Source organism: Canis aureus, chromosome 4 (genome assembly GCF_053574225.1).
Source record: "Canis aureus isolate CA01 chromosome 4, VMU_Caureus_v.1.0, whole genome shotgun sequence".
NCBI classification, from domain to species: domain Eukaryota; kingdom Metazoa; phylum Chordata; class Mammalia; order Carnivora; family Canidae; genus Canis; species Canis aureus.
This window is the reverse complement of record NC_135614.1, coordinates 61,578,507-61,603,599: the sequence shown is the minus strand read 5'-3', so window position 1 is coordinate 61,603,599 and position 25,093 is coordinate 61,578,507. Positions and strand designations below refer to the sequence as shown.

The 25,093-nt window shown below is 46.9% G+C and overlaps 1 protein-coding gene across 1 annotated transcript in view; it reads left to right on the top strand.

Moving 5' to 3' along the window:
* ABLIM3 (actin binding LIM protein family member 3) overlaps window positions 1–25,093 on the top strand; it is a 109,602-nt gene that overhangs the window by 65,365 nt on the left and 19,144 nt on the right. The window contains exons 8-12 of the mRNA XM_077895957.1: window positions 2,694–2,781; window positions 15,845–15,903; window positions 18,417–18,488; window positions 22,940–23,095; window positions 24,653–24,682. Coding sequence (XP_077752083.1) covers window positions 2,694–2,781; window positions 15,845–15,903; window positions 18,417–18,488; window positions 22,940–23,095; window positions 24,653–24,682 — 405 coding nt within the window. The remainder of the gene's footprint in view (window positions 1–2,693; window positions 2,782–15,844; window positions 15,904–18,416; window positions 18,489–22,939; window positions 23,096–24,652; window positions 24,683–25,093) is intronic.

Here is a 25,093-nt window from a genome sequence, read left to right as displayed (position 1 = left end):
TGATTTCTGTTTCTTAACAGACAGAATGTCCCATCTTACCTCGCTGACTTGGTTTCCCTCATGCTGCTGTTGGCTGTTCTGACAGCCTCCCTCCCTCAAGTTGCTTCCAAGTTGTTGCTGAGATGGTGCACAGCCTCTCTCGGCCGGGGCGAGGTGACAGGGCCTGACATTTAGGAAGATGCCAAGCTTCAGTTTTGCCAAGGCGCTGTTGCCTCCCTGGAAAACAGGTCTATAATTGAAATGATAAAGAGACACAAAGTAGGAAGAGGCTACTAATTAAACCGATTATCCTTGTCATGGCAGGAGAGAATCCGTCCCACGACATCTCAGCTTGGGAAAAGAGCAGCCTCCTTCCAAAGTTTGAACACAGTTTGCTTTGGTGATGATGAGGGCATTATATCATTAGAGATAAACATTGGAAATAAACATTGAAGAGTTGTTTTTTTTCTTTTTGAAAAATCTGCCCTTTCTTCATTTTTGCTAAGTTTTTAGAATAAATCAAGTATCTCCAGAATAAGCAAGCCTATGCCCACCCCTTCACCACTCCCTGAAAAAGATTCAGAAATAAGCCTTCAGCATTGCTCAACTATAATTTTTTTAATTGGAAAGAACCCATTAGCATCCTGCCAAGTGATGGCTTGGGAGGAAGCCTTTAACAACCCCCCAATATCCATCAATTTCCCTCAGGCATATCCCCCCAGATTAACCTTGCCCTAACATACAAAATATACACTTGACTCTTGAACAACATGAGATTAGGGGCACTGACCCCCACATAATAGAAAATCCACGTCATTTTGACTCCCCCAAAACTTAACTACTTATAGCCTACTGTTGACTAAAAGCCTTACTCATAACATAAATATCAATTAACACGTACTTGTGTGGTGTATGTATTATATACAGTATTCTTACAATAAAGTAAGCTAGGGAGAAGAAATTGCTATTAAGAAAATCATAAGGAAAAGAAAATATGTTGACAGTGCTATATTGGTCGAAAGATATACTCACCTGTAAGTGGACCTACGCAGTTCAAACCCATGCTGTTCAAGGGTCAAGTGTACCTTCAAAAGAAGCCCCACCTTCCAACCCCATTGCTTGAGCCGAGGTCCTCCATATGGAGAGTCTGGAGCCACCACTGAAGGACCCCTCTATATCAAGTCCTCTTGGCTGGGACTGCAGTGTCAGAACAGTCAGTGAGGAAGTGAGTGCTACATGGGTGACCTGCCCTCACGAGTGACCTGCCGTCCTGAGTCCAGCTTCTATTGCTACTGATTTCCAGTGATACCTGGAGTCATAACTTTCTCTGAGGCTGTTTCTTCTCCCTTAGAAGAATTTGCAGCTGCAAATCATTTCCATTCCTATTTGAAATAGTTGTAGGAAAGTGGAAATAGTCAAGGGAGCTCAGTAAAACCAGACTGGGGTAAACTGGGGATGGGGCAGAGGCACTTGGGTGCAGCAATCACAGGCCTGAAGCCCCAGGGTCAGAGACCCCCCCAGCAGGTCCTGCCTTTGTAGGACCCATTATTTGTCCACCGCGCCCTAAGAGGCTGTCCCTAAGGTGCCACTCTCAGCTTAACATGTCTCTGAACCTTGTATAGGCATTCTTACCTAATACTTTCATTTGTCTTTAAGTTGGCTCACTTAGAAATAAAGAAACATGTAACAGGAAAACCAAGATCACTTGCTATACTGCCAGTAACAAACAAAACAAAACAAAACAAAAAAAAAAAAAAAAAAAAAAACCACTGCAGCTCTAACTGGATTCTGTTGCTTGTGGAGGCTACAAACCTCAAACCTGTTCTCATTCTTAAAAAGCTAGGTTAGTAAGTTTCAGATAGATATTAAAGACACACTAGCACCAAACTGGTACTCTCCTTGAAAAAAACTTGAAGGCTTCAGGGTACCTGGCTGGCTCAGCATATGACTCTTGATCTCAGGGTTGTGAGTTCAAGCCCCATGTTGGGTGTAAAGATTATTTAAATCAATAACATTAAAAAAAAAAAACAAAAACAGAAGAACTAGCATAAGATTGAAAAGGAGGTCCTTTTCTTTTTTCTTTCTTTCTTTTTTTTTTTTTTTTTTGAGATTTTATTTATTTATTCATGAGAGACATAGTGAGAGGTGCAGGGTCACAGGCAGGAGAAGCAGGCTCCCTGCAGGGAACCTAATGCAGTACTCGATCCCAGGACCCTGGGATCACGACCTAGGCCAAAGGCAGATGCTTAACCACTGAGCCACCCAGGCCTCCCAAGGAAGTCCTTTTCTTCATTGATCCAATGTTATTAAATCCCAGGTCTATGTACCACTCCAAGTCTACTGCTAGTGGTAAGGTACTGCTAGTGGTAAGGGCCCCATTCATGGGGAAATGTTGGGATGTCCTCAAAGGAAGATGTTTCTTCATATAGAAATGAGGAGGTGGGACCAGTAGCCTCCAAGTGGTCCTTCTACCAAAATAGAAGTGTGGGTGTCCAGGGAAGTCCACTGAACTGCCTTTAGGGATCCATGGTATGGAATCACCAAGCCTCCTGGGTGGGCTTTTAGATGGTCTGGACTCCCCTGGGTAGACTCCTAACCAACTGTAAAGTCATGAAGACACCAGCAACACTAATGTGCCTAAGAAATGCTCAAACACCACCTGCCCCATGGATAGCCGCCCCAGCTCTGACCTCCTCTTCTTTTTATTTCCATAGGCAGGAGGGAAGCACTACCACCCAACCTGCGCCAGATGCGTACGCTGCCACCAGATGTTCACTGAAGGAGAGGAAATGTACCTCACAGGTAAGCAAATCTGACCTTCTGTAAGGCATTCCTATCCAACCTTGTCTCTAAAGGAGATACAGTCTCCTTCATTTCAGTTTTATCTTTGTTTTTGGCTTGTCCTCAAAATTGCAATTAATTCGCCCCTCTCTGGGTGGTTTGGGAAAGTTGCCGGTGTGGCTAATATGAAGTGACATGTAATCTGCCTTCTGTCCCTGTGCGCCTCCACCCGCTGCTCAGCTGGCCTGCTTCCCTGGCAGTGCTCTGAGCAGACTCCCCTGGCTCCGCCTGGGGCCGGGAGCTTGAGCTGAACTAGGCCAAGGGGTCAGAGAACCTCACAAGGATGCCTGAGTTGCAGCATCAGAACCTCGACCCCATCACCCTGCCCTGCTCCCAACACTCAGAGCCCCATACCAGGCTGCTGCTTGAGTCTTCCAGTGGACTCTCAGGGTACACCAAAAGGAACAGAAGGGAACCAGTGGTCTCCAAGAAGCACAGAGGGACTGGGTTCCCTCTGCCAACTTCCCAGGGCCCAGCCCTCTGGCCCCAGGCTTCTTGCAAACCTCCCAGGCGGTCCCCAGGCTCTGTTCTGTGCTCCACCCTCTGCCCAGTCCATCCTCCCAGGATATCGTAGTGTTTTTGGCAGAATCCAGTCCAGCGGCCTTCTGGGCCCCTCGCTGCTCACCGCATTAGGTACCAGCACTCCAGCCTGGCCACCAGGACCCTCTCACTGAGGTCTCAAACTGCCTTTCTATTTCTATCCTGGAATAAACCCAGCATCTCAGCTAACAGAGCCAACTTGCAATTGCTTCTCCATCCACTCAACAACTATTTCTTGAGACTCAACCATGTGTGAGCTCTGCCCCAGGGTCCTTAGTGAGTTCCAGCTAGAGCCCCATGCAGGGGATGGGGGACCGCAGTCAGGAATCCCATAATCACCTGTCTGTCATGATAAGCTTTATGAAGGGAGGAGGTATGGGACTCAGAGCACTTTATGTGTGCAGTGGGCATCGGGGAAGTTTCTCTGAGGAAGGGCCAAGTGCCAGGACCCAAAGGGCGAGTGGGCTGGGATACGCCACCTGAGGGGAGCAAATCTGCCAGGCTCTGAGGTGGGTAAAGAAACAGCAGGTGTAGGAGACCAGGAGGAGCCCCTGGAGCTCAAGCCAGGGTTCAGGTGGAGGTGAGAAAGGAGGTGGGGAGAGGCAGACAGTGAACCCGTGCCCCATTGTGTCTGGGTTGTTGTTCATTGTTTGCCTGCCTCCTGGAACACTCCAGGCTTGCATGCCCTTGTGTAGGAATCCTGCCGTGGTAGGCCCGGGTTAGGCACTACCGACTTCATGACCCCCTCGGGTACCCTGATCCCGCCCACAACTTAACACACTCCCTCCTTCCGGTACCTTCCAGCTTGCAGTAGAGTCCTTGGCCTTCTCCCTCAGACTTCTTCCTGACATTTACCCATCCATCGAAGTACTCACTCTACAGGTGGACATTGTTGGCTGATGAGTTGGATAGTTGGGTGATTAGTCATCCCCGGATGTTTGAATAGCTACAGGAGGGCCCTTCCTCCACATTTCCCCACAAGGCAGAACTAAGGTCAGGGAAGCAGTTACATAGAATGTCTCTTCCTATCACGCTTGTTCTAGCCACAAATGCTCAAGGCTGGTCCGAGTTCCCTCAACTTGCAATGAGAGCCTTTGCCTAGAGCAGGGTTTCTCAACCTTAGCATTATTGACATTTTGGGCCAGAGAAGTCTTTGGTGTGGGGACTGTCCTATGCATTGCACCGTATTTAGTAACATCCCTGGCCTCTACCCACTAGATGCCAATATCGTACTCCTTCCCGTTGTGACAACCAAAAATATCCCAGACATCTGCCATCTGGGGCAAAAACGTTCTCTGTTGAGAACCATCGGCCTAAACATAGTCAACAAAATCTCACACCAGCTACTGGGAAGGCTGGAACAGGAATTCTCTGTTGGATTGAACTAGGTGAACATTTCTAAGATGCTGTGAGTTTATAACTACTTACTTGTATGTGTAGTCTTAACATTGAACCTCAGTTACCTGTAAAATAGGCTCATAACGGTTCCTACAAGGTAATGTAAGTTTGTGGTGCATGGAAGGTTCTTGGTTCATTCATTCATTCGGCAAATATCTATTGAGCACCACCTGTGTGCCCAGTGTTCCCTTAACAACTGGAGATGTAGCAATGAGCAGGTCTAACAAGTTCACTGCCCTCACGGAGTTCGCATCCTTGTGTGTCAGAATCTTCTAAGCCTTGCTTCTGGCCAGAACTTCACAGAATGCTGCAAGAGTTAAGGGATGAGGTAAATAGCTTGGTGATCGTTTGAGAGAATGCACGATCAAACCGACAATAGAGATGCCTGCAGGAGGTGGGAGATATTTTTGGTGATGAAGAAGGGCCTGTCACCCTCCTCCTTAATTATCCCCATTCCTACCCTCCTGGCTCCTGGGAGAGTGGGAGTAATTGCAGGGCATTCAAGGACCTGCCTCAGGAGATGCTGTGTGATTGTACAATGAGGGGGACCAGGCCATCCCATGCTGGAGTCATGCTGACTCTGGCTGTGGGTGTCTTTGGGGTGGCAGCCACCAGGGGGTTCTGCTACCACTAAGAGCTGAACCTGTGATTGCCTTGGACACCCTCCTGGGTAGGGGTACCAGGACTCAGAATGATATTCCCCAGAAATGGCAAGAAAACTCTCCTTGCAGGCAGCACAGATGGGAAGAGATCCAAGACTCCTGGGTTCAAGCACCAGCACTTTGCTGATGGGCTGTGACCATGAGAAGTGACTTCCTCCTCTGGGTCTCTTCCTTCACCTGCGAAATGAGATAATTACTCTTTCATCCATACATTAAAGCTGGGGCCATGCTATGTGCCAGACATAGCACGGGAAGGGCTGGGTGCTCAGACATGAACGAGGCAGGAGTGCTTGCTGCCTGGATGGAGTTCACTATCAAGAGGGGAGACCAACTGTAATCACATAGAAGTGTAAATATAACGACAAGCTGTGCTAAGTGCAGAGAAGGGAAATTGTGGGAACGATAGTGTTAAAGTTTATGAGGCTCCCGATCTAGTCTGGGAGGTCAAGGGAGGCTCTGCTGAAGAAGGGAAATTTCAAGCCAAGATCTTGGAAATGAGTAGGAGGTGGGAGGGTGAGAAGGGGAGGAAAGATGCTGGAGGCAGAGGGAGCTGCAGGTGCAAAGGCCTGCAGTGGGAGGAAGCATCATGCGGGGGAGAAACTGAGGCAGGCCCACACACCCCGCCTACAGAGAGCAGGTGTGCTCCAGGAGGTCATCATGAATATCAGAGAGAATGAATTGAAGGTGCTAAGTGCCCCATGAAGCAACATACGAGAGAGAGAGAGAGAGAGAGAGAGAGAGAGAGAGCGTGCCTTAGGAAAGCTGCGAAGTTTAAAACCCCAGTCTTGTCAGTTCTGTAGTGGGACACAACAAGGCACTGGCAGCTGGCCTTGGGAGGTTCTTTTGGTCAGTTTGTTTGTGTTTTAATTACTGTGTGATGGCTTTCTGATGAGCTCTAATTGGGAGAAGGCTGACGTCTGTCTGGAAGAAGAACTTCCGGGACCCCCGGAGACCAAAGCGAGTTTTCTTTGATTTAAGTTCTGTTGTGCATTCAGTCTTTTAACTGTTTTTGTCAAGATGCCAGATTTCTAATGTTTGTTGTCCAAACCCTTCATTTGGGCTTCGCCAGGAAATTACGTCATTGATTTCGGGCAGCACAATTCTAGCCAAGATGCTGCAGGTTGGGGGAGAACATACTGAAATCGCAAGGGTTACAGCTGCTGGATCGGCGGGAGCTTTCCGAAACCCAAAATGTGGCTCATGAGACAGATTTTGGTTTTATTCTAAAAAAATGCCTGTATCCAGGAAAAAAGGAAAGACAGACTTTGTTCCTCTCCTGCTTTCTACGCTGTCCCTATTCTAAGGGTCTGAGAGAGAAGGATGTTGGGAACCCAGGAGCTCAGCTGCAGAGTTTTAAACAGGTCTCTGTTATCATTCGTATATTTAGCTAAAACCCACAGACAGGAAATCCTGACAAACCTTACTCTGCTAAGGGAAGAACTGTAACAAATTGTTTAAGTCCTGCTAATAATAATAGGCCATCAGCCGATGTTTGTTGAGCACTTAGTATGTGCCAAACACTGTACTAAGAGTTTTAAATGCAGTCTCCCATTTTATCCTCACAACGGCCCTGTGAGCTAAAAGCCATGAATATCCCTATTTTAGAGAACAAGGAAGTTTAGAGAGATTATGTCCCTGAGCCAAGGTTAGCTGGCCTATCTTACCAGGCTTTGTTTAAGGCAGCTTCTCCCATTTATTTTCAAAGGTCTTTTTCTAAAAAGGTTTTATCTATTTATTTGAGACAGAGAACGAGCAGAGGGAGTAGAAGAAGGACAAGCAGACTTCCCACAGAGTGGTCCCAGGATCCCAGGATCCCAGGGTCCCAGGACCTTGAATTCATGACCCAAGCTACAGTCAGATACTTAACCAACTGAGCTACCCGAGCGCCCCTATTTTTGGAATTCTTAACCTATGGTTTGTTGTTGGCCTTCTGAATCCCATGAATCCCCTAGAAATTGCTTGTCAAAGTTTGCGTGTAGGTGTATTTCTCTAAGGAGAGGGTCTGTAGCTTTTATCAAATTTTCAGAGGTGTCCACAGTCCACAATCAAGTGAGGAGGCTCAGTTTTGTGTTAATGCAAATCCGAAACAGAGCCCCGAAAGCTTGCTTTGATAACTACCCCAAAACCTTCTCTTCTCTAATGGAGTCTATTTTAGATCACATTTTTTTTTCAAGTTCAGATGATATAAGGTCCTGGTACCAGGAGGTACGTGTATTTCTGGCACAGCTGGGGATACCACTGACATAAAGCAAAGGCTTCCTTTTCCTCTGACAAGTACCTTAAGAGAGGTGCATGGAGCAAACAGATGTTCAAGGCAGGTGCCTCCCGTTATTCTGGATTGTAGAACACCAGCCCTCGTCATAATCTATGCGTCTCATCAAACCACACTTTAAAAGGCACTAACGTACTATTGGTTGCTATAAGCTAGTAGTTTAGCATTGTTATTTTAAATTGGATCTCTCTACTGACAGCTTAGCTTGTAGGAGTAATGCTTCAAAACTTTAAATCTCATGTTTCCCCAATCCTGCTACATAATTTTAGACTCTTCAAACATATCCTGTTACTGTACTAAATTGATATCTCCTAAAGTCTGAATCTACTAAGCGTATTTCACTTTAAATAGAATACATTTTCATTTTGGACGAGCTGCAGGATTTTTTTTTAGACTTTTAGGGTTACCAAACATCTTGAATCCTATAGAAAATATTATAGCGTAGCAGTTTAAAGTTTGTATTTTAAAGTCTGTTTGCAACTTGCTTCTTCTCCCTGGTAACCTCAAACTCAACACGATGTGGCCATTTTCTCTCCAGTTACATGTCACATCTACTTCCCCAGCCAATTTGTCCATGTTGGTCAGAATTAGGTCCAGAGTAGCAATTTCCCTGGCTGCTTCCTCTATTTCCTGGGAAACAAAATTGCCCGCTGGGCAAGTCAAGAACTTGTCAGATACTCGGGTTTTAGCTCAATGAGATGTTTTATTAGTCTGGACTTTTTAGGCAGCAGAAACAACATTAGGTAAAAGGGGATTGATCATCTCACAGAACGGAGAAGCATCTTGAAGCAGCACGACTGGATTGAGGAGCCCGCAGGGGTCAGCAGGTGGTTTTGCTCTGTGTTCTTTTAGTGTGCGGCCACACGCTCTTGGGCCCTGCACCAGCTGCCTCTGTCCTGGGGAAAGAGGGCTCCCCGGGCACAGAGGGACAGCATCCTGTGCCAGGTTCCGCACAGAAGTCCCGGAGATACTCTGTGGAGGCTGACCTGGTCATATGTGCACAGGCCGGGGTGAGGAGACAGTGCTGGACAGAGCAAGACACCTAAGCTCTCTAAACCCCAATTTCCCCATCTGAAATCAAGGACAGCACTAGGCCCACCTTGCCAGGCTGTTGTAGTAAGTGAGTGAATCTATGATAAAGGCTTAACACAGTGCCTGGCACTGCCAGTCTGAGCTCATATAAACATCCAGGAATGCAGAAATGGCCATTCCCCGTGATGCCACGCACTAAAAGGTGCTGGCTATTGTCGATATTACCATGCTTATGAATAATGCTTAACATAGGGCTTAGCCTATGTGGTCAATAAATGTTAGTTATCATGGCTAGTGTTTGCTTAAGTACGACTATTATAAAGTATATAGCATAAGCCTGGCATAGGCACTTTCCAAATACTAGTTCTAATACCAACAGTAAGAATAAGGAGAATGCTTAGTGGGTGACACATGGTAAGCACTCCTGCAATTTAATTGCCGCCCTAACTGTCATTATCCACAGTTAGTATTTCCGCACCACATCTGGGTGCCACCACCCCCTCCCTCATCCTGCCTGATATCCTGCATGCTAACCAGCTTCACGGGAGCTAAGCACTTTCTCCCTCAACCTCTTTGTTAAGCTCCAAACCCACTTGATCCTATCAGTACCAGGCAAACTTATCTTTTCCACTTCGGAGCTGTCCTCATCCCTGGGCACAAGCCCAGCCTGCCAGAGGGGTGTGCTGGCAGCTAAGCCAGGCTTCTGTTCAGTGACTCCACCACTCAGCCAGACCTGTGCTTGCTGCACACCCTTCACTCCCCCAGGCCAAGGCTCCCGGGAATAGAACAGTAAATACTATCCCCTGCCCTCCAATCTCTCTAATACTCCTTCTTTCCCCTTCCACAGACTAGATCCTGGCACACAGATTTTTTTTTTTTTTTTTTGGTAGGGGAGGGCAGATGATGATAATCATAACAACTAACACTTGCATGATGCCAATTCTAACAGATCTTGTTCTACGTGCTCTATGAATATTCACTCACAAATGCTCACAGCAGACCTCTGAGGCAGATACTGTTATCATCCCCATTTTATCAGTGGAGAGACTGAGGCACAGAGAAGTAACTGACTTGCTCTAGGATGATGCAGCTAGGAAGTAATGTAACTGGCATTCAAACCCCTTAAGAGTATTATGTTAAATAATGCTTATGTTGCCTGATACACAGTAAAGACTTACCAGTGCCCAAGAGCATGCTGAAGATGATATTGCAGTTACTGTATGTCAGATTCAACAGAAAGGCTCACTCTTCTCCCTATAGCTGAGTTGGTGATCCTCTAGTAATAAATGAAAAGCAGAGTCTCCTGTGGTCTAGAGAAGCCATGCACCTGCTAGAGACAGGTAGTGGGGATTTTTTTTGTTCGAGGTAAAATTCACATATCATAAAATTAAGCATTTTGTAGTGTACAGTTCAGTAGCTTTTAGTATATTCACAATGCTGTGCAACCACCACCTCTACCTAATTACAAAACATTTTCACCCCAAAATGAATTCCATATCCATTAATTCCATATCCATTTCACATAGACCCTAGCAACTATGAATCTGCTAGTTGTCTCTATAGTTTACCTATTTGGGGAAATATCATATAGATGGAATCCTACAATACATAGGCTTTTATGTCTGGCCTCTCTCACTTAGCATAGTGCAATGTTTTCTAGATTCATCCATGTTGTCACATTTATCAGTGCTTCATTCCTTTTTTATGGCTGAATGATATTCCACTGTGTGGATATAGCACATTCATGTGTCCAGGCACGGATTTTAAAAGAGCCATTCCAAGAAGCTAGCAAGTCTAGGTCACAAAGGCTGTGCTCCTGACATATAGGCAGAACTTTGAGGAACCTCACCCTGAGATGGTCAATAGAAATCCAAGAAAGAGAACTGCTTGTAAGAGAACACCTTGGCTAGGATCTGGGTTTGAAAAACCCAAATGCCTTCTTAAATGGATGAGAAAAGCCAGGAGGCAGACAGCAGGGAGGATCACCGGCCACCTGCAGGAACTAAAAGCATTCAGATACTGAAAAATGCTGTGCTAGGCAAATAGAACCTTTGGGTGGGCCCTTTCAGCCACTGCCGTGTTTGTAACCCTGGCTTGGCGGTCTGGAAGACTGTGGCACCAATTCTGGCTTTGGCATTAAAATCTCCACTGATGAAGAAAAAAAAAAAAAAAAAAAGTTTGGCCAATTGAATTTCAAGGTCCAGCAGAGAGATGGGTGGGTCCCCAAACATTAAGTAACCCAAAAAAATAACCCAAAATGTGGAATGTGCTGTGACCAATCAGAGAGAGAAGACAGTTGCTGCCTCTGCTAGGAATTAAGAAGAGCGTTAGCACCAGGCTGAGGGATGGCTTTGAAGATTCCCATCTCTGGCCTCTGAGTCAGCTCATATGGAAATAGCTAATCCCTTCACTTCCATAACTTTTACAGGAGATTTTAACTGCAGGACCTGGAGCCGTCAGTGACAGTCTTAGAGGACAAGGGTCTGACTCGGGGAACCAAGAGTCTAATAAGCAAAAAAGTCTTGACTTTTTTTCTTAACTTGACTTTTTTTCTTAACTTCCACAAGAAGTTGAAACACTCTTCTGTCTCAGAAAACTGGTTTCCTTATTCCATCACATTCCAAAGGAATGAATTCGGAGGGTTAACTAGTATTTAGCCCCGTGGTGCTCCAATGGAGTTCTAAGTCACCTGGGGAGCTTGTTACTACCACAGATTCTCAGGCCCTGCCTCCAGGACTTGACTCAGGGGCTCCATGGGATCCCAGGAATCTGCATTTTATCAGGCTTCTGGACAACTGGGGCACAGGTCACACTTGGACAAACCCCAATCTAGTGAGATGTCTGATAGAACCTTACTCTAGAATTGTAGCAGTCAGTTCGGGAGTCTAGATTGTACTGCTGGTCCAAATCTCTGAGCCCAGCTTAGAGAATTCAACTGGCCTAAAACAGAGTATCATGTTTCTTTTGTTTTATTCATCCGCTCAATGAGTATTTATTGAGAATCTGCAGTCCCTGCAGCTGTATCTGCAGATAAGACATATGTGAATCCCGCTCCTTATAGAACTTACATGCCTGTCTAGATTATTGGATAGAGGTAAATAATTCATTTTTTTCTATACAGAGAAATCTGTGGAGATAAAAACACAGAATCTCCAAGGGTTGGGAGGGAAAGTAAACATCCATTAGGGTAACTATCTCATTATATGTCTCCTCTACAATATTCCTGCTGAGCATGTATGCATCCAGTGTGTACTTACATACTTCCAGGGACAAAGAGCTCACTCTCAGAATGGACCCATTTGATCCTCAGACATTGAATTTTCTTTCCCTGAAACTTCTGCCCTTGGTCCTTGTTCTATGTTATAAGACATGCAGAATGAGTTCATTGCTCTTTCCACAGAGAGGCATTAAAATACTCAAAACCCTTTTTCACCATTGTGCTAAGTCTTCTCCACAGCGAAGACCTTGCCTTATGGCCTAATTTTGGGTTCCCTCTCCATCCTGGTTACCATCATCCTCTGGGTGCCTTTCCTCCTGTGTCTCATTTTAAAATACAGAGGTGGGAGGCACCTGGGTGGCTCAGTCAGTTAAGTGTCTGACTCTTGGGTTCAGCTTGGGTCATAATCTCATGGTCACGAGATCAAACCCCACATCGGGCTCCTTGCTAGCAGGGAGTCTGCCTGAGAGTCTTTCCCTCCTCCTCTGCCTCTCCTCCTGTGCTCTCTTTCTCTTTCTAAAAGAGATAAATAAAATCTTTTTTTTTAAAATAATAAAATAAAATACAGAGGTGAGATCCAACCAATCATTCATTTATGTCTTTAAAACACATACATGAGGGATGCCCAGATGGCTAAGTGGTTCGGCATCTGCCTTCAGCTCAGGTCGTGATCCCAGGGTACTGGGATCAAGTCCTGCATCGGACTCCCTGGAAGGAGCCTGCTTCCCCCTCTGCCTGTGTCTCTGCCTCTCTCTGTGTGTCTCTCCTGAATAAATAAATAAAATCTTTACACACACACACACACATACACATACACACACATACCAGGTGCTGTTTTAAGCTCTGGGGAGAAAGCCCATGAAAGACAGTCATGACCTTCTTCAACCTGGATGCTATTTTTCTGTCCCTGTCACATCGTTGAGCTATTGGCTAATGGCAAAAGCCAGGCACCATTTCATAGGGGTCTTCATGAACAGATCACCTTTTTCTTACCTTAATTTGCCTAAATCTGTTGCTTAAAACCAACACATTCCTTCCCTCTTCAGTTTAGATGCTATCCTGCCAAATCCCAAACTTCTAATTTTCATCCCCAATTGTATTTTCTTTCTCCCTTCTGATTCTCCCGGCTCACTTCTTCTATAAGCCTGCTTTCCTGTACGCTGAGTGCCGAAGCCATTTGCAGCTCAGCTTCTGACCAACCCTTACCCTTACCCTTCGTCTGCCTCTCTCACTTCATCTCACCACCTCCTTACACATCCGCATCCTCCTCATCCATTTCATGGGCTTCCCGCGGGAGCCACGGGGGTAGACAACTCCTGGTGGATTTAGCAGCATCTCGGGACCAGAAACGCTCTCCCTAATAACTCCCCAAAGCAAGGATCCCCACCCACCACTGGGGAACAGACACACCCTGCGACTGCCAGGCTCCAGCCGCAGACCCGGGGTCCCTCTACTGGGCTCTGAGAGCCATTGCACTTGACATTAGCAAGCCTTAAACTCTGGTTCAATTACTAGGAACTCACAAGAAAATTAGCAAACATTCCATTGTATACATAGACCACAGCTTCTTTAGCCATTCCTCTTTCCATGGACACCGAGGCTCCTTCCACGGTTTGGCTACTGTGGACATTGCTACTATAAACATTGGGGTGCAAGTGTTCCAGCGTTTCACTGCATCTGTATCTTTGGGGTAAATCCCCAACTGTGCAATTGCTGGGTCGTAGGGCAGGTCTATTTTTAACTCTTTGAGGAACCTCCACACAGTTTTCCAGAGTGGCTGCACCAGTTCCCATTCCCACCCACAGTGCAAGAGGGTTCCCCTTTCTCCACATCCTCTCCAACATGTGTTGTTTCCTTGTTAGTTTTCACATTCTCACTGGTGTGAGGGTATCTCATTGTGTTTTTGACTTGTATTTCCCTGATGGCAAGTGATGTGGGGCATTTTCTCATGTGCTTGTTGGCCTTTTCTGTGTCTTCCTCTGTGAGATTTCTGTTCATGTCTTTTGCCCATTTCATGATTGGATTGTTTCTTTGCTGTTGAGTTTAATAAGTTCTTTATAGATCTTGGATACTAGTACTAGCCCTTTATCTGATACGTCATTTGCAAAAATTTGCTTCAACGTGGATGGAACTGGAGGGTATTATGCTGAGTGAAATAAGTCAATCAGAGAAGGACAACCATTATATAGCCTCATTCATTTGGGGAATATAAAAAATAGTGAAAGGAAATAAAGGGGAAATGAGTGAAAATATCAGTGAGGGTGACAAAACATGAGAGACTCATAACTCTGGGAAATGAACAAGGGGTAGTGGAAAGGGAGGTGGGCGGGGGGTTGGGGTGATGGGGTGATGGGCACTGAGGGGGGCACTTGGCGGGATGAGCCTGGGTGTTATGCTATATGTTGGCAAATTGAACTCCAATAGAAAGAAAGAAAAGAAAGAAGAAAGAAAGAAAGAAGAAAGAAAGAAAGAAAGAAAGAAAGAAAGAAAGAAAGAGAAAGAGAGAAAGAAAAAAGAAAAGAAAAGAAAAAAGAAAATTAGCAAACAAAACCTAAAGATCCCTGTCTCATAAATGACAAGCTGGGCCTAGAATTAAAACTTTGGAGATGAAAACAATCTCCAAGACCATCCAGATCCCACCTCACTGTTATTCAGATGAAGAAACCAGGACTGAAGAGAGAATATGTCAGGGGCCAAGCAGAGGCAGGAATCCTGGCTCCAGAAACAAGACCTTGGGCTCCTTACCTCAGGCCTATCCGCTCTCCATCACGTTTTGGGGGCTAATTTTTCAACTTTACAACATCCCCTCCCCCCGTAGCTTGGCCAGCGCCAGTCCTGGGGGTTCCAGGCAACAAACCATAATGGAAAGTATATCCTAAAAACAAAGTCAGACAAACAAATGCCATCTGGGTGTTCAGAAACCCAGCCATTTGCTGGCTCCTTTCCTTTTCGGGCTGGTAATAAGAGGAATGGCACCAGAGGGATAATATGTTCCTACTTTTCCTTCTAATCCAATACACCTGTCTCTTCTTTTGGGAATGTGTAATATTTGGGGCTTCTCCTCAACATGTGACCAGCCACCTGTTGCTCATGCCTTTCCAAATTGGCCTCTCAAGTTTGGGGCTGGCCAATTGGACACCTCCCCCCCCATACCCAACAATAAAATGTAGGCATTTGCAACATACTAAATTTGAAGAGTCTGGAGCCTCTTGGGAATTAGCAGGTCAAGGCAGTGCTCAAGCATACTGTACACCATGACACACACCCCTTCAGTGCGATAGGTCTAGTATAGTGTCATAAGTCTTTGAAGAGAAAGAAAGGTTGGAGTTCACCACAGTCTGTCACTTTATTTAACCTCCCCTGCCATTCATTCATTCAACAAATATTTGTTGACCACCTGCTACGCGTCACTCACTGCCAATCATCCACTCATCTGTTCACCCCACAAACATGGATAGAGCCTCTGCTGAGAGCAAAATCCCATGCTGGATGCTGCGGGAGAGCCAGCAATGAATAAAGCTCAGCCCTTGCCCAGAGGAGCTTCTAATTTAGTTAGGATCATGAATCCACAAGCCACTGTGATTTGAGGTGGTATGTGTTAAGAAAGATACAAAGAATTATGGATGGCAGAGAAGAGAGAAGTCACTCCCACCTGGCAGGTAAGAAAGTTTGCAAGAAGATGCCATGTGAGACCTGGACCTTGAGGAATGGGTAGGATTTGGACAGGGAGAAAGAGCATGAGTGACTGATGGATGTAGCAGCAAAGAGCCTGGTTCACCAGAGGGTCCTCCTGGCTGCTGTGCAGGGCAAATGTGCTGGTGAGGGAGTCAATTAAGGCGAGGGGTGGTGAGAGAGCTAGTAGGTGTGAGAGGTCTGAGCCTTTGTTATTTTCCTGGCCCTTAGGTTCTGAGGTCTGGCACCCCATCTGCAAACAGGCAGCCCGGGCAGAGAAGAAGTTAAAGGTAAGCAAGCTGGTGGTGATACCAGACCATACTCTTGGTCACTGGTTAGGGGGCACTGTGCTTTAGTGGGGAGTCTCTCTTTAGTGTGCATACTGCCCAATACATGCGTGTATCCTTAGATTTCCTTAATGGTAACATCTTCTGCATGGGGCATTTGAGGGGCTAAAGACATCAAATGTGAGAGTACTTTGAAAACTGTAAAACACTGTATAAATGTGAGTTTTTAGCGTTTCTGGGGCAAGGCTTTAGCCTTTATTAGCATTGCTCACCAAGATGGTGGCCTCTTTGAAGCACTTATGCTGGGGGTTTTCTCCAGCCTCACATCCTTTACTGGGGATAATAGTGTTGATACAGGAATTGACAGTTGGCAAAGCATCTTCACAGCCACTGTCTGACTTGATTTTTTTAACCCCGTGGATCAGATGGGGCAAGGAATTATATCTCCTCTTTGCTTGTGAGAAATTCAAAGTCTAAAGAGGGTGGTGATATGCCCACAGTAATGCAGAAGGCAGAAGCACAGCCAATGTCCCCATGCACACGCTGGGCCAGCTGGGGTCCTGCGTCTCTCTGAATCACTGTGCTCTGACTTGTACCAAGAAGCCCATGAATCTGGGCTCTTGATCTAAGGACTGCAGGGAAGAGCCCAGCTCCTGAGTCCTTAACACTGCAGAGGAGAAAGTTGTGTGTGCCTGTTGGGGACAGGCACTTGAAGATGTCCAAAGTGCCTCTACGTTTTGCAAAATAACGTGGCTATTGATGTATAATTTTGCTTGAGCCGTGAGGTTTTTTTTCCCATGTTTCTCCCAACTTCTCTCCCATTTAAGATGTAAAAAGACCTAATTGCCCTTTCCTTCTTCAATTTCTACTTTTTGGTGGCATTTCTCAAGTTCAGTTATCCTTCTACAACCCTGATGTTTTTGCCACATCTGTGCACTACCTGTATCATTATATACTTAATATTCTCCTTTAAATCAACCTACCACTCTTTACTTAACGGAACTTCTTTTATTTTTTTTTTAAGATTTTTTATTTATTTATTCAGAGAGAGAGAGGCAGAGACACAGGCAGAGGGAGAAGCAGGCTCCATGCAGGGAGCCCGATGTGGGACTCGATCCCAGGCCCCCAGGATCACACCCCGGGCTGCAGGCAGCACTAAACCGCTGCACCACTGGGGCTGCCCCGGAACTTCTTTTAAAATAAAACTTGAGGGGATCACTGGGTGGTGCAGCGGTTTGGCGCCTGCCTTTGGCCCAGGGCGCGATCCTGGAGACCTGGGATCGAATCCTACATCGGGCTCCCGGTGCATGGAGCCTGCTTCTCCCTCTGCCTGTGTCTCTCTCTCTCTCTCTCTCTCTCTCTGTGACTATCATAAATAAAAAAATTTTAAAAAAATAAATAAAATAAAAAAATAAAACTTGACATCGCCGAGTAGACCAGTATCACTTGCTATAAATAGGAGGTAACCATAAAATACATTTAATGAAAATGAAATGTTTCTTAAAAATAAATCTTAGAAATTCTGGCTAAATGGTATTGCCTGTACTCTCTTTGTTTAAAAAAGGGGGAGGGGAGGGGAGTGATGAATAACAACTGTCGAGATAGTTGCTGAAATATATCAGCATCAAGTTAAGACTTCCTCCTTCATGTACCCAAGAGGAATGAATACAGTTTCACATTTTACTGTCCCATTCTGCAACTCAATATTATCAAACGCTCCCCCTAACTTCATCTTGCCAGAGCCACCACTAGTTCACAATGCGGTTTGGGGGACACTGCTATAGAGCCCTGGGTAAAATGCTTTAATTCTAAATCGTGGCCTGAGAGATCTGGCAGGCAATTTCGCAGTCCCTCAGGGAAGCCCCTTCACTTTATAGATCGGGAATCTGGGATCTCTTCAATCACACAGTTGACTAGTGGTCCCTGGTTCTCTGTCCTTTTGCTTTTTGACTACAACACACAGCTGCTCTCGCAGCTTGCACAGAGGGTTACGGTACTGCCCTCCTGCTGAGGGAGCCATTAATGCATTATCGCCCTTGCTCAAGGAAAGACTTTTTTAAGTTTATCACTTAGGCTGATGTTAATTTGATGGTACACTGTAAAGAATCAGTACTTAATGCAATTGCAGGTATTCAACCTGCTTGTGCATTTTATATAAACAAACTAAGGAATGAGTACTAACCAATTTTACTCAGTTAAAGTTAATATGTGGCAGGTCAACCCCAAATGAAAAAGTTTTATGTATACATGCCTATCTTAAAGGCCAATTACAAATACATTTAAAAAAAAACCCACAAATCCAAATTATGTCCAACAGCATGAAGTCCTGCGCATATCCAATTTCGTTCACACCCAGACACTGATTTTAAGGGGAAAAAAAAAAGACAAAGTACAGAGTGCCAGCAAGTACATTTAACCATGTTGCCGCTGTTCCTGCGGAGCTGTCTTCTTCCTCCCCATCCCTCCTCCCCGCCGGCTGGAGGTGCAGCTTCTCACTCCTTCTGTTTCTCCCACAGCATAGGCGGACGTCCGAAACTTCCATCTCGCCCCCCGGATCCAGCATTGGGTCACCCAACCGAGTCATCTGCGTATGTATTACTCTTCAGCCACCCAGAGGCCTTTCTTATCCCCAGGCCTGGTATCTAACGAGTGTCTAAGGACAACCAAAGGCAGCTGTCAGGTTTTCATCCAACTAATATCTTGTGTGTGCCTGTCATGTGCTAGACTCTGTGCTGGGTCCTGAGGACACGGTGGGGCACGTGAACCCTGCCCGCATGGAGTACGAAGCCTCATAAACACAGTTATAGGAACAATGTCAAGTTTAGCAGGAACACAGAAAAGTGCAAAGACAGAAGAGCCCCTGGTGAGTTCTGAAACCAGTGCAGTGTGCTTCCTTACTTATTGCTTCACTGAGATAAGAGCAGGACAAAAATCTGGAGTCAGAGTGGTACCCAGAGTGGGGGGTGGGTGGGAGGTCCATGTAGTGATAGGGATGTGTCATAAGGAAGCAGGGGGGTGGATGGGAGGTCCATGTAGTGATAGGGATGTGTCATAAGGAAGCAGAACAGAAGAAGAAGCTGTATGAATACAGAAACACGGCATAAAGGATTTGCAAATGTAAAGAAGAGCTTTCTAGTGACATAAGAAGTTCAGAGATGGAGAGGACCACATACATGTGTATGAGCTCCCATCCCCAGATGCATTCAAACTGAGACACTCATCATTTGCAGAGACATGGCTGGAAAGACAAGAGTTGAGTCAAGTGATCTCAGAGGTCCCTTGGATATGTAATTTATTTATTCATTCATTCATTCACCAAATGTGTGCTACGTGGCTCCTCTGGGTTAAGTGCTGGCTTCTGTGCTGGAAAAATAGAGGTGAACCACACCAACCTGACACCTGTCCTCATGACACTGAATACATAACCCCATGGATAAGCAGTCACAGTTCTGGTAGGTGCTAGGAAGAAAAAGTGCAGGGTGCTTTGATGATGATGCAGATAGACAGAAGGACAGACAGTTTAGGGCCAACTGAAGGAAGAATCCTGAGGAAGAAACATTTAAGCTCAGACCTTAAGAGAGAAACAGAAGTAAGTTAAAGCAGGTGAGAGAGGCAGAGCCAGGGAGGACAGAGATACACAAAGGAGATGAGCCATCTGACTGTGGACTGTTCTAGCCTTCTACAAGTTAGAGGAGCTAAGAAGACCAAAACAAGGGGGAGGGAGATGGTCTAGAGCAAGAAAACTGTTCCTGATAAGAAGGTCTAGATACAGTCCCCAAACCAGCCAGCCCTGGGTGGGCTCTGACCACCAGTGCTCCACCATTATTTTACCCCCAAATCCACATCCAGTTGCCTCCTTGATCCCTGGGTAATGCCCATTAATGGGGCTGTTTCCTTTCCTTTCTTCCTCTGTTCAAATGAAAATCAGACATAAGAGTTATCACTGACAACAACTTCCATATGGTCAATACTGCCTTGCGGCTCCTACAGAAGACAAGCACTTTGATCACAGGCCATACTCATTGAAGATTCCTGTCCAGAACAAGACAGACGATCGTCTGCCTGGTGCTATGAATAGGGCCAGACACAGCAGGATTAATGAGCTAAATTTCAGAGCCTACACCATGAGAAGGTTATTAACAAAGTGAGCACGTCTCCAAGAGAGAGTTACCAGTATATGCAAACTCAGGATGGATGGATAGATAGATAGATAGATAGATAGATAGATAGATAGATAGATAGTAGCAGTGTCTAATGCCTTTAATCTCTGGCTGGTCTTCCCTAGTACTGAGGAAGCTCGCTCACCTTTGTGAAACAAGTTAGCCATGATGATGTCCACCCTTGGAGTCCTGAAGAAAGATTGCAGAGTTGCCCCTCCAAGGGGCAGCTCCATAGAGATGAGCAAGAGCAGCTGGGGACACCTGCCACTGTGCCGTCCAGCTGGGGGCTCATACATTGAGATCAGTTACCCGTGCATGCTAGCATAGGCACGTGTCTCTCTGTACTCTCCTTTCTCAAGATTGATTTATTTTAGAGAGACAGAGGGAGTGCATGCATGAGCACCTGACTTGAGAGAGGGGCAGAGGGAGAGGGCGAGTCTCAAGCAGACCCCCCACTGAGCGCAGAACTCAACACAGGGCTCCATCCCACAACCCCGAGATCACAGACCCAGGCAAAACCAGGAGTCGGACACTCCACCAACTGAGCCACCCAGGCGCCACATCATTTTTCACCTATTATAAGCTCTCACCCCTCAGCTGCTCTGGGGAATGAGTGCACGTATCATGTGGGCCAATGGTCTGGGGTCAAACCATTCCAAACATGGCTTTCAGATTCAGGGAAGAAAGCATCTGACCACTTTCGGGACATGCAGTAACAGGCAGACAGATAGAGTATTGGCTTAATTTTCATAAATACTAAGGTTTGGTATTAAAATAGAATTATCATTGCACCTAGAGGGAGCAGGTTCTTTCAAACTCTACTCCACCCACCCCACCCCCACTGACTACTAGAATTATCTTTAGGAGGTTTGACTTTGACCAGCTCCACGTGTCTCTTCCTCCTTCCTGGCTAATTATGTCGGGATGCCTCTGTTCAATCACTGCGCCTCCAGACTTAAGGCTCATTTATAACCCTATAAGCAAAGTGGCTATAAAGAGAAATACAAATATAGTATTTTTGAGGTTTGGGCAAAAGTTCTGAGATGAATATTGATGGGTCGAGACATGTTCGCAAACTGCCAAAAGCTCTCAAGGTCAAGATCTAACATCCCATGGCAAAAGGCAGCAGTTATATCAGCAAAGGGACTGTCCTAGCAAGGTTCCCTTGACCTCCGTACCCCCAAATTGGGGCAGACATGGTGGCTGATGCAGGCAGGCTCCGCAGAAATGAGATGGCACACTTCTAAGGGTTTTACTGAGGACAGTTCTGTGAAGGGACCATTTACAGAGGTGTAGACAGGGTTAGGGGACCCAGAGGACATCGTGTGGCATCCAGGGTCTGCAGCAGCAGGAGCTGTCCCCACCCTCAACCTGAAGGTCTGGCGAAAGCTGGAGCTGTGAAAGGCAGCCCCGGATGGGAGCCACGCCTACCACAGCCACTGATGCAAAGGCAGTGCCAGGAGGGGCGCAGGCTATCTCTCCGCTACCCGCCCCAGTCTGCAGGTGCTCCTCTGCTGGCCCAACCCAGCTGAAAGCCAGGGCACCTCCAATGCTGTCCACGGGGCCTCGGAGCCCAGATCAGGGCAAGGAGGAGCGGACGGTTGATCTAGAGGCAATGGAGAATGAATAGCACAGCGCCCAAATAGCAGTGGGCTATTTGGATGGGGACAGACAGGGAAAGACCCTTGGAATGTGTTTCCAAAAGCAATGCTTGCTTATAAGGTCTTTATGAAAGTTGCTCTCTCTACAGTAGTTTCGGCCTTAAGACTTACCTGGGCCCCAAGACACTGGAAGAATGGTATCTGGATAATACAGTTTCCTTGGAGTCTCTTTCTAGCAGCCTCTCAATTTATCTCACATCAGAACCTTGCAGGTCACGGTAGTTATGGAAGGACAGATCCCAGTGGACTGCAGCAGAAGCCAGTCACAGAGGGAGCAGCTGGAGAGTGCAGAACACAGAAAGGACATGGCTCTGGGAGCCGGAAGTGGTCTGTCCCAGGCAGGGGGAAGCTGTCTCTTAACCCATACTGTTCTAGAGGGCTGGACTTAGCCAACGTCAGGTAGTAGTTAGAGGCTCAGTTCACTGTAGGGCCTGCTTTCTGAGGGCAGCCCTCTCTGGGCTGTAAGACAGTGAGCTCCCTACCCTTCAAAGCTAGCAGAGGCCGCTGGGGAAGGCAGGTGCTCAGGCTAGACTGGCTAGGCTTGAGTAACGCTTTTGCTACTTGTAAGCTGTGTAACCTTGGGCAAGTTCATTGACTTCTCTGTGCGTGTTTCCTTATTCAGAAATGAAAATGATATTGGTGCCCACTAGCAGTGTTGCAAGTTGCATGAGTTAAGGGAGGTCAGCCCTACAAGGGACTTTGGACAGAGTCTGGCTCATCATACGTGCTCACCTAATGTTAGCTCGGGTTTCACTCTCTGTGATGAATTCTGTCTTTACCATCTCCACCGACTTCAAGGAGCTGTGAGTGAGGATGTCCTCCTTGCGTGGGGTCGAAGGCAGTCCCTACCCCCGCCAGGCTGGGTAGTTCAGACAGGATTCAAACCTACTGGCTCAGTGTTGCAGAACCTTCTGAGCCTCATTAGGAAAACAGTAATAACACTGACGCTGACTGCACAGAGGCATCAGGGCACACAGAGGAGACAATTGCTGCAAAGCTCCGGGCCTCACACGTAAAATGCGCTCAATCAGTGAGTCCCATTGGAATGGATGGCCTCTAAGACCTGCCTGATTCTAACAACCCCTGCGTCTTCCATCCCTAATACTGTGTTTTTCATGGAAACTGAAGAGGCTCGCTCCCCTCTGTGCTGGTTTTTGTTTCCTCTCTCTTTTCCCCCTTATCTCTCTGCCTCTTTCCTGTGCCTTTCCTCTTCCCCAGGCTAAAGTGGATAATGAGATCCTTAATTACAAAGACCTGGCAGCTCTCCCCAAGGTTAAGTCCATCTACGAGGTACAACGCCCTGACCTCATTTCCTACGAGCCTCATTCCAGATACACGTCCGACGAGATGCTGGAGAGATGTGGCTATGGAGAGGTACGGCGTCTCGCCCCTCTCTCCGGGGCTGTTGGGGGAGAGGAGGCCAGCAGGTTCCCCAGACACTCCATCACACTTTGGCCTCCACAGTGTTGACCCCTGCAACTCCTTTAAACTGGAATTTATAGTCGACATTTAAAAATCAAGCGGTTTCCTCAAAAAAAATCTAGCTTTTCTTGAAAAACCAGAGCAAGTGACATTATACCAGTATTTCCACTATCTGGAAAGAGGGAAGCAGCGCCTCCTATAGGCAGGGCATGGGCTCCCCAGTTCTCCCCAGTTTCCACCACCTCCTAAGTACCCCAACATCGAAGCCAAGAACCTATGACCACTTATCACTTGAATTGTTTTTCCTCTACTGGAGTAATTTTATACACAGCCATGGCTCTCATCCCTGACAGGCTCAGTGGCCACTTAGGTTTATAATCCCTGGCAGGTGGGTTCTCTGGGTTCTGTACCTGGCCTTAAAGCCCCTATGCTCAAAGCAAGAGATGCTTTTTAAGAACTCAGCGTCGGGTGGCTTTGGAAATAATTAAGTGGTTGCTGGACAAGTGTTCTCTGGAGAAGGCAAGAGGCTGTTACCCTGAAGGTCCTGGCAGTCTGTATCTCAGGCAACTCCTAACCCCATCCAAGGCCCCTGAGCTGAGATTGTTGATAGGAGAAGGAGCCCTGGCCTAGGGAGCAGAGACCCAGGTTCCTGTCCCCACCCTACCACTGTCCCCTCCCTCTCTAAAGGAATGAAGGTTCATTTGGTTGGAGAGCCCAATGCTGAGACTCTCTGGGCTCTCGCCCCTGAAATGGACCAGGAAAAGGGGACCAAGTTGAGACTGATGCTCCTGAAGCCCAAAATGGCACACTAGGCCCACAGGCCAAAGCCAACTCCCAGATTTGTTTTGTTTCACTTGCAAAGGAACTTTTAAAAATGTAAATTAGTTGCCAACCTTTACTCATGGAGAGATTTCACATAAGAACCTGGATTTCTAATTCGTCTTGGAAACGCAAGGAGTGGTGTTAACGTTGGGCAGGTGTCCCAGGGGCTGAGCAGCCACTGCCCTCTGCAGATGGGATGTCCCCTCTCCAGCCTGCTGCACGGCACACTGGGCCAGGTCCCATGTTGATGGCAGCAACCTGGCCCTGGGTTGGCCCTACATTTGGGTCCCCGGCGCTGCGACCCTGTACACTGTCCTCATAAACCACAGAGGGGTCATGAACTGGTAGAGGGACAGGGCAGGATCACAGAATGGCTCTGAGCTTGTGGTGGAGAAGCCTGGGTCCAGGTGAAGACCCTACCATGTTGGACCTGAGAGGCCCTAAGCCACCCCACCCCACCCCCATTCCCTCTCTGGGCCATTTCGGGCTGGTAAATGGAGGGCATAGTCTCAGGGTTTCCTACTACCTGCCGGCACTGCTGGCTGCTAGGGTTCCAGCACACCAAGCACGGCTGCTGCCTGGGGAGGGAGGCCTGCCCTCTGCTGAGCTCCCTAACACCTCTTCCTCTCTCCCTCCTCTCTCTCCTTTACTCCTTCCATGATGGCCTTCAAACTCTTCGCTTCTAAGTCGCTGGGAACATTATCTCCCTACTCCCAGGTAACTTAGCTGGTTTGGGGAGGCCTCTTATACAATTGCATCCCTTTATGCTAGCTGAGAGGACCCCTGGTTTCACTCATCCCCAGCCCCCCAGGGTCCTCCATGACCAGGGCACAGATGAGAAACTCGGGAGCATGACCTGGAGGAAGTGGCTGTGGTATAAACAGTAGAGGATGTACGCTTTCTACCCAAAGGGAACCACCTCCCTGATGCTCCTGTGATTCTTCACCAGGATTCCAGGCACCTGACCCACGGGTTCTAGTCAAGGGACTGCGAGTGATGGGTGAAGGCCCCCAGAATTGCCTGCAGCTTTCCTCAGGCTGTGCATGTAACCCAGGGAGGCTGTATTCAGAAGGGCAGCACCATGAATTTTGGATCCTCAGCCCCCTAGAATCCTGGACTCCACATCTC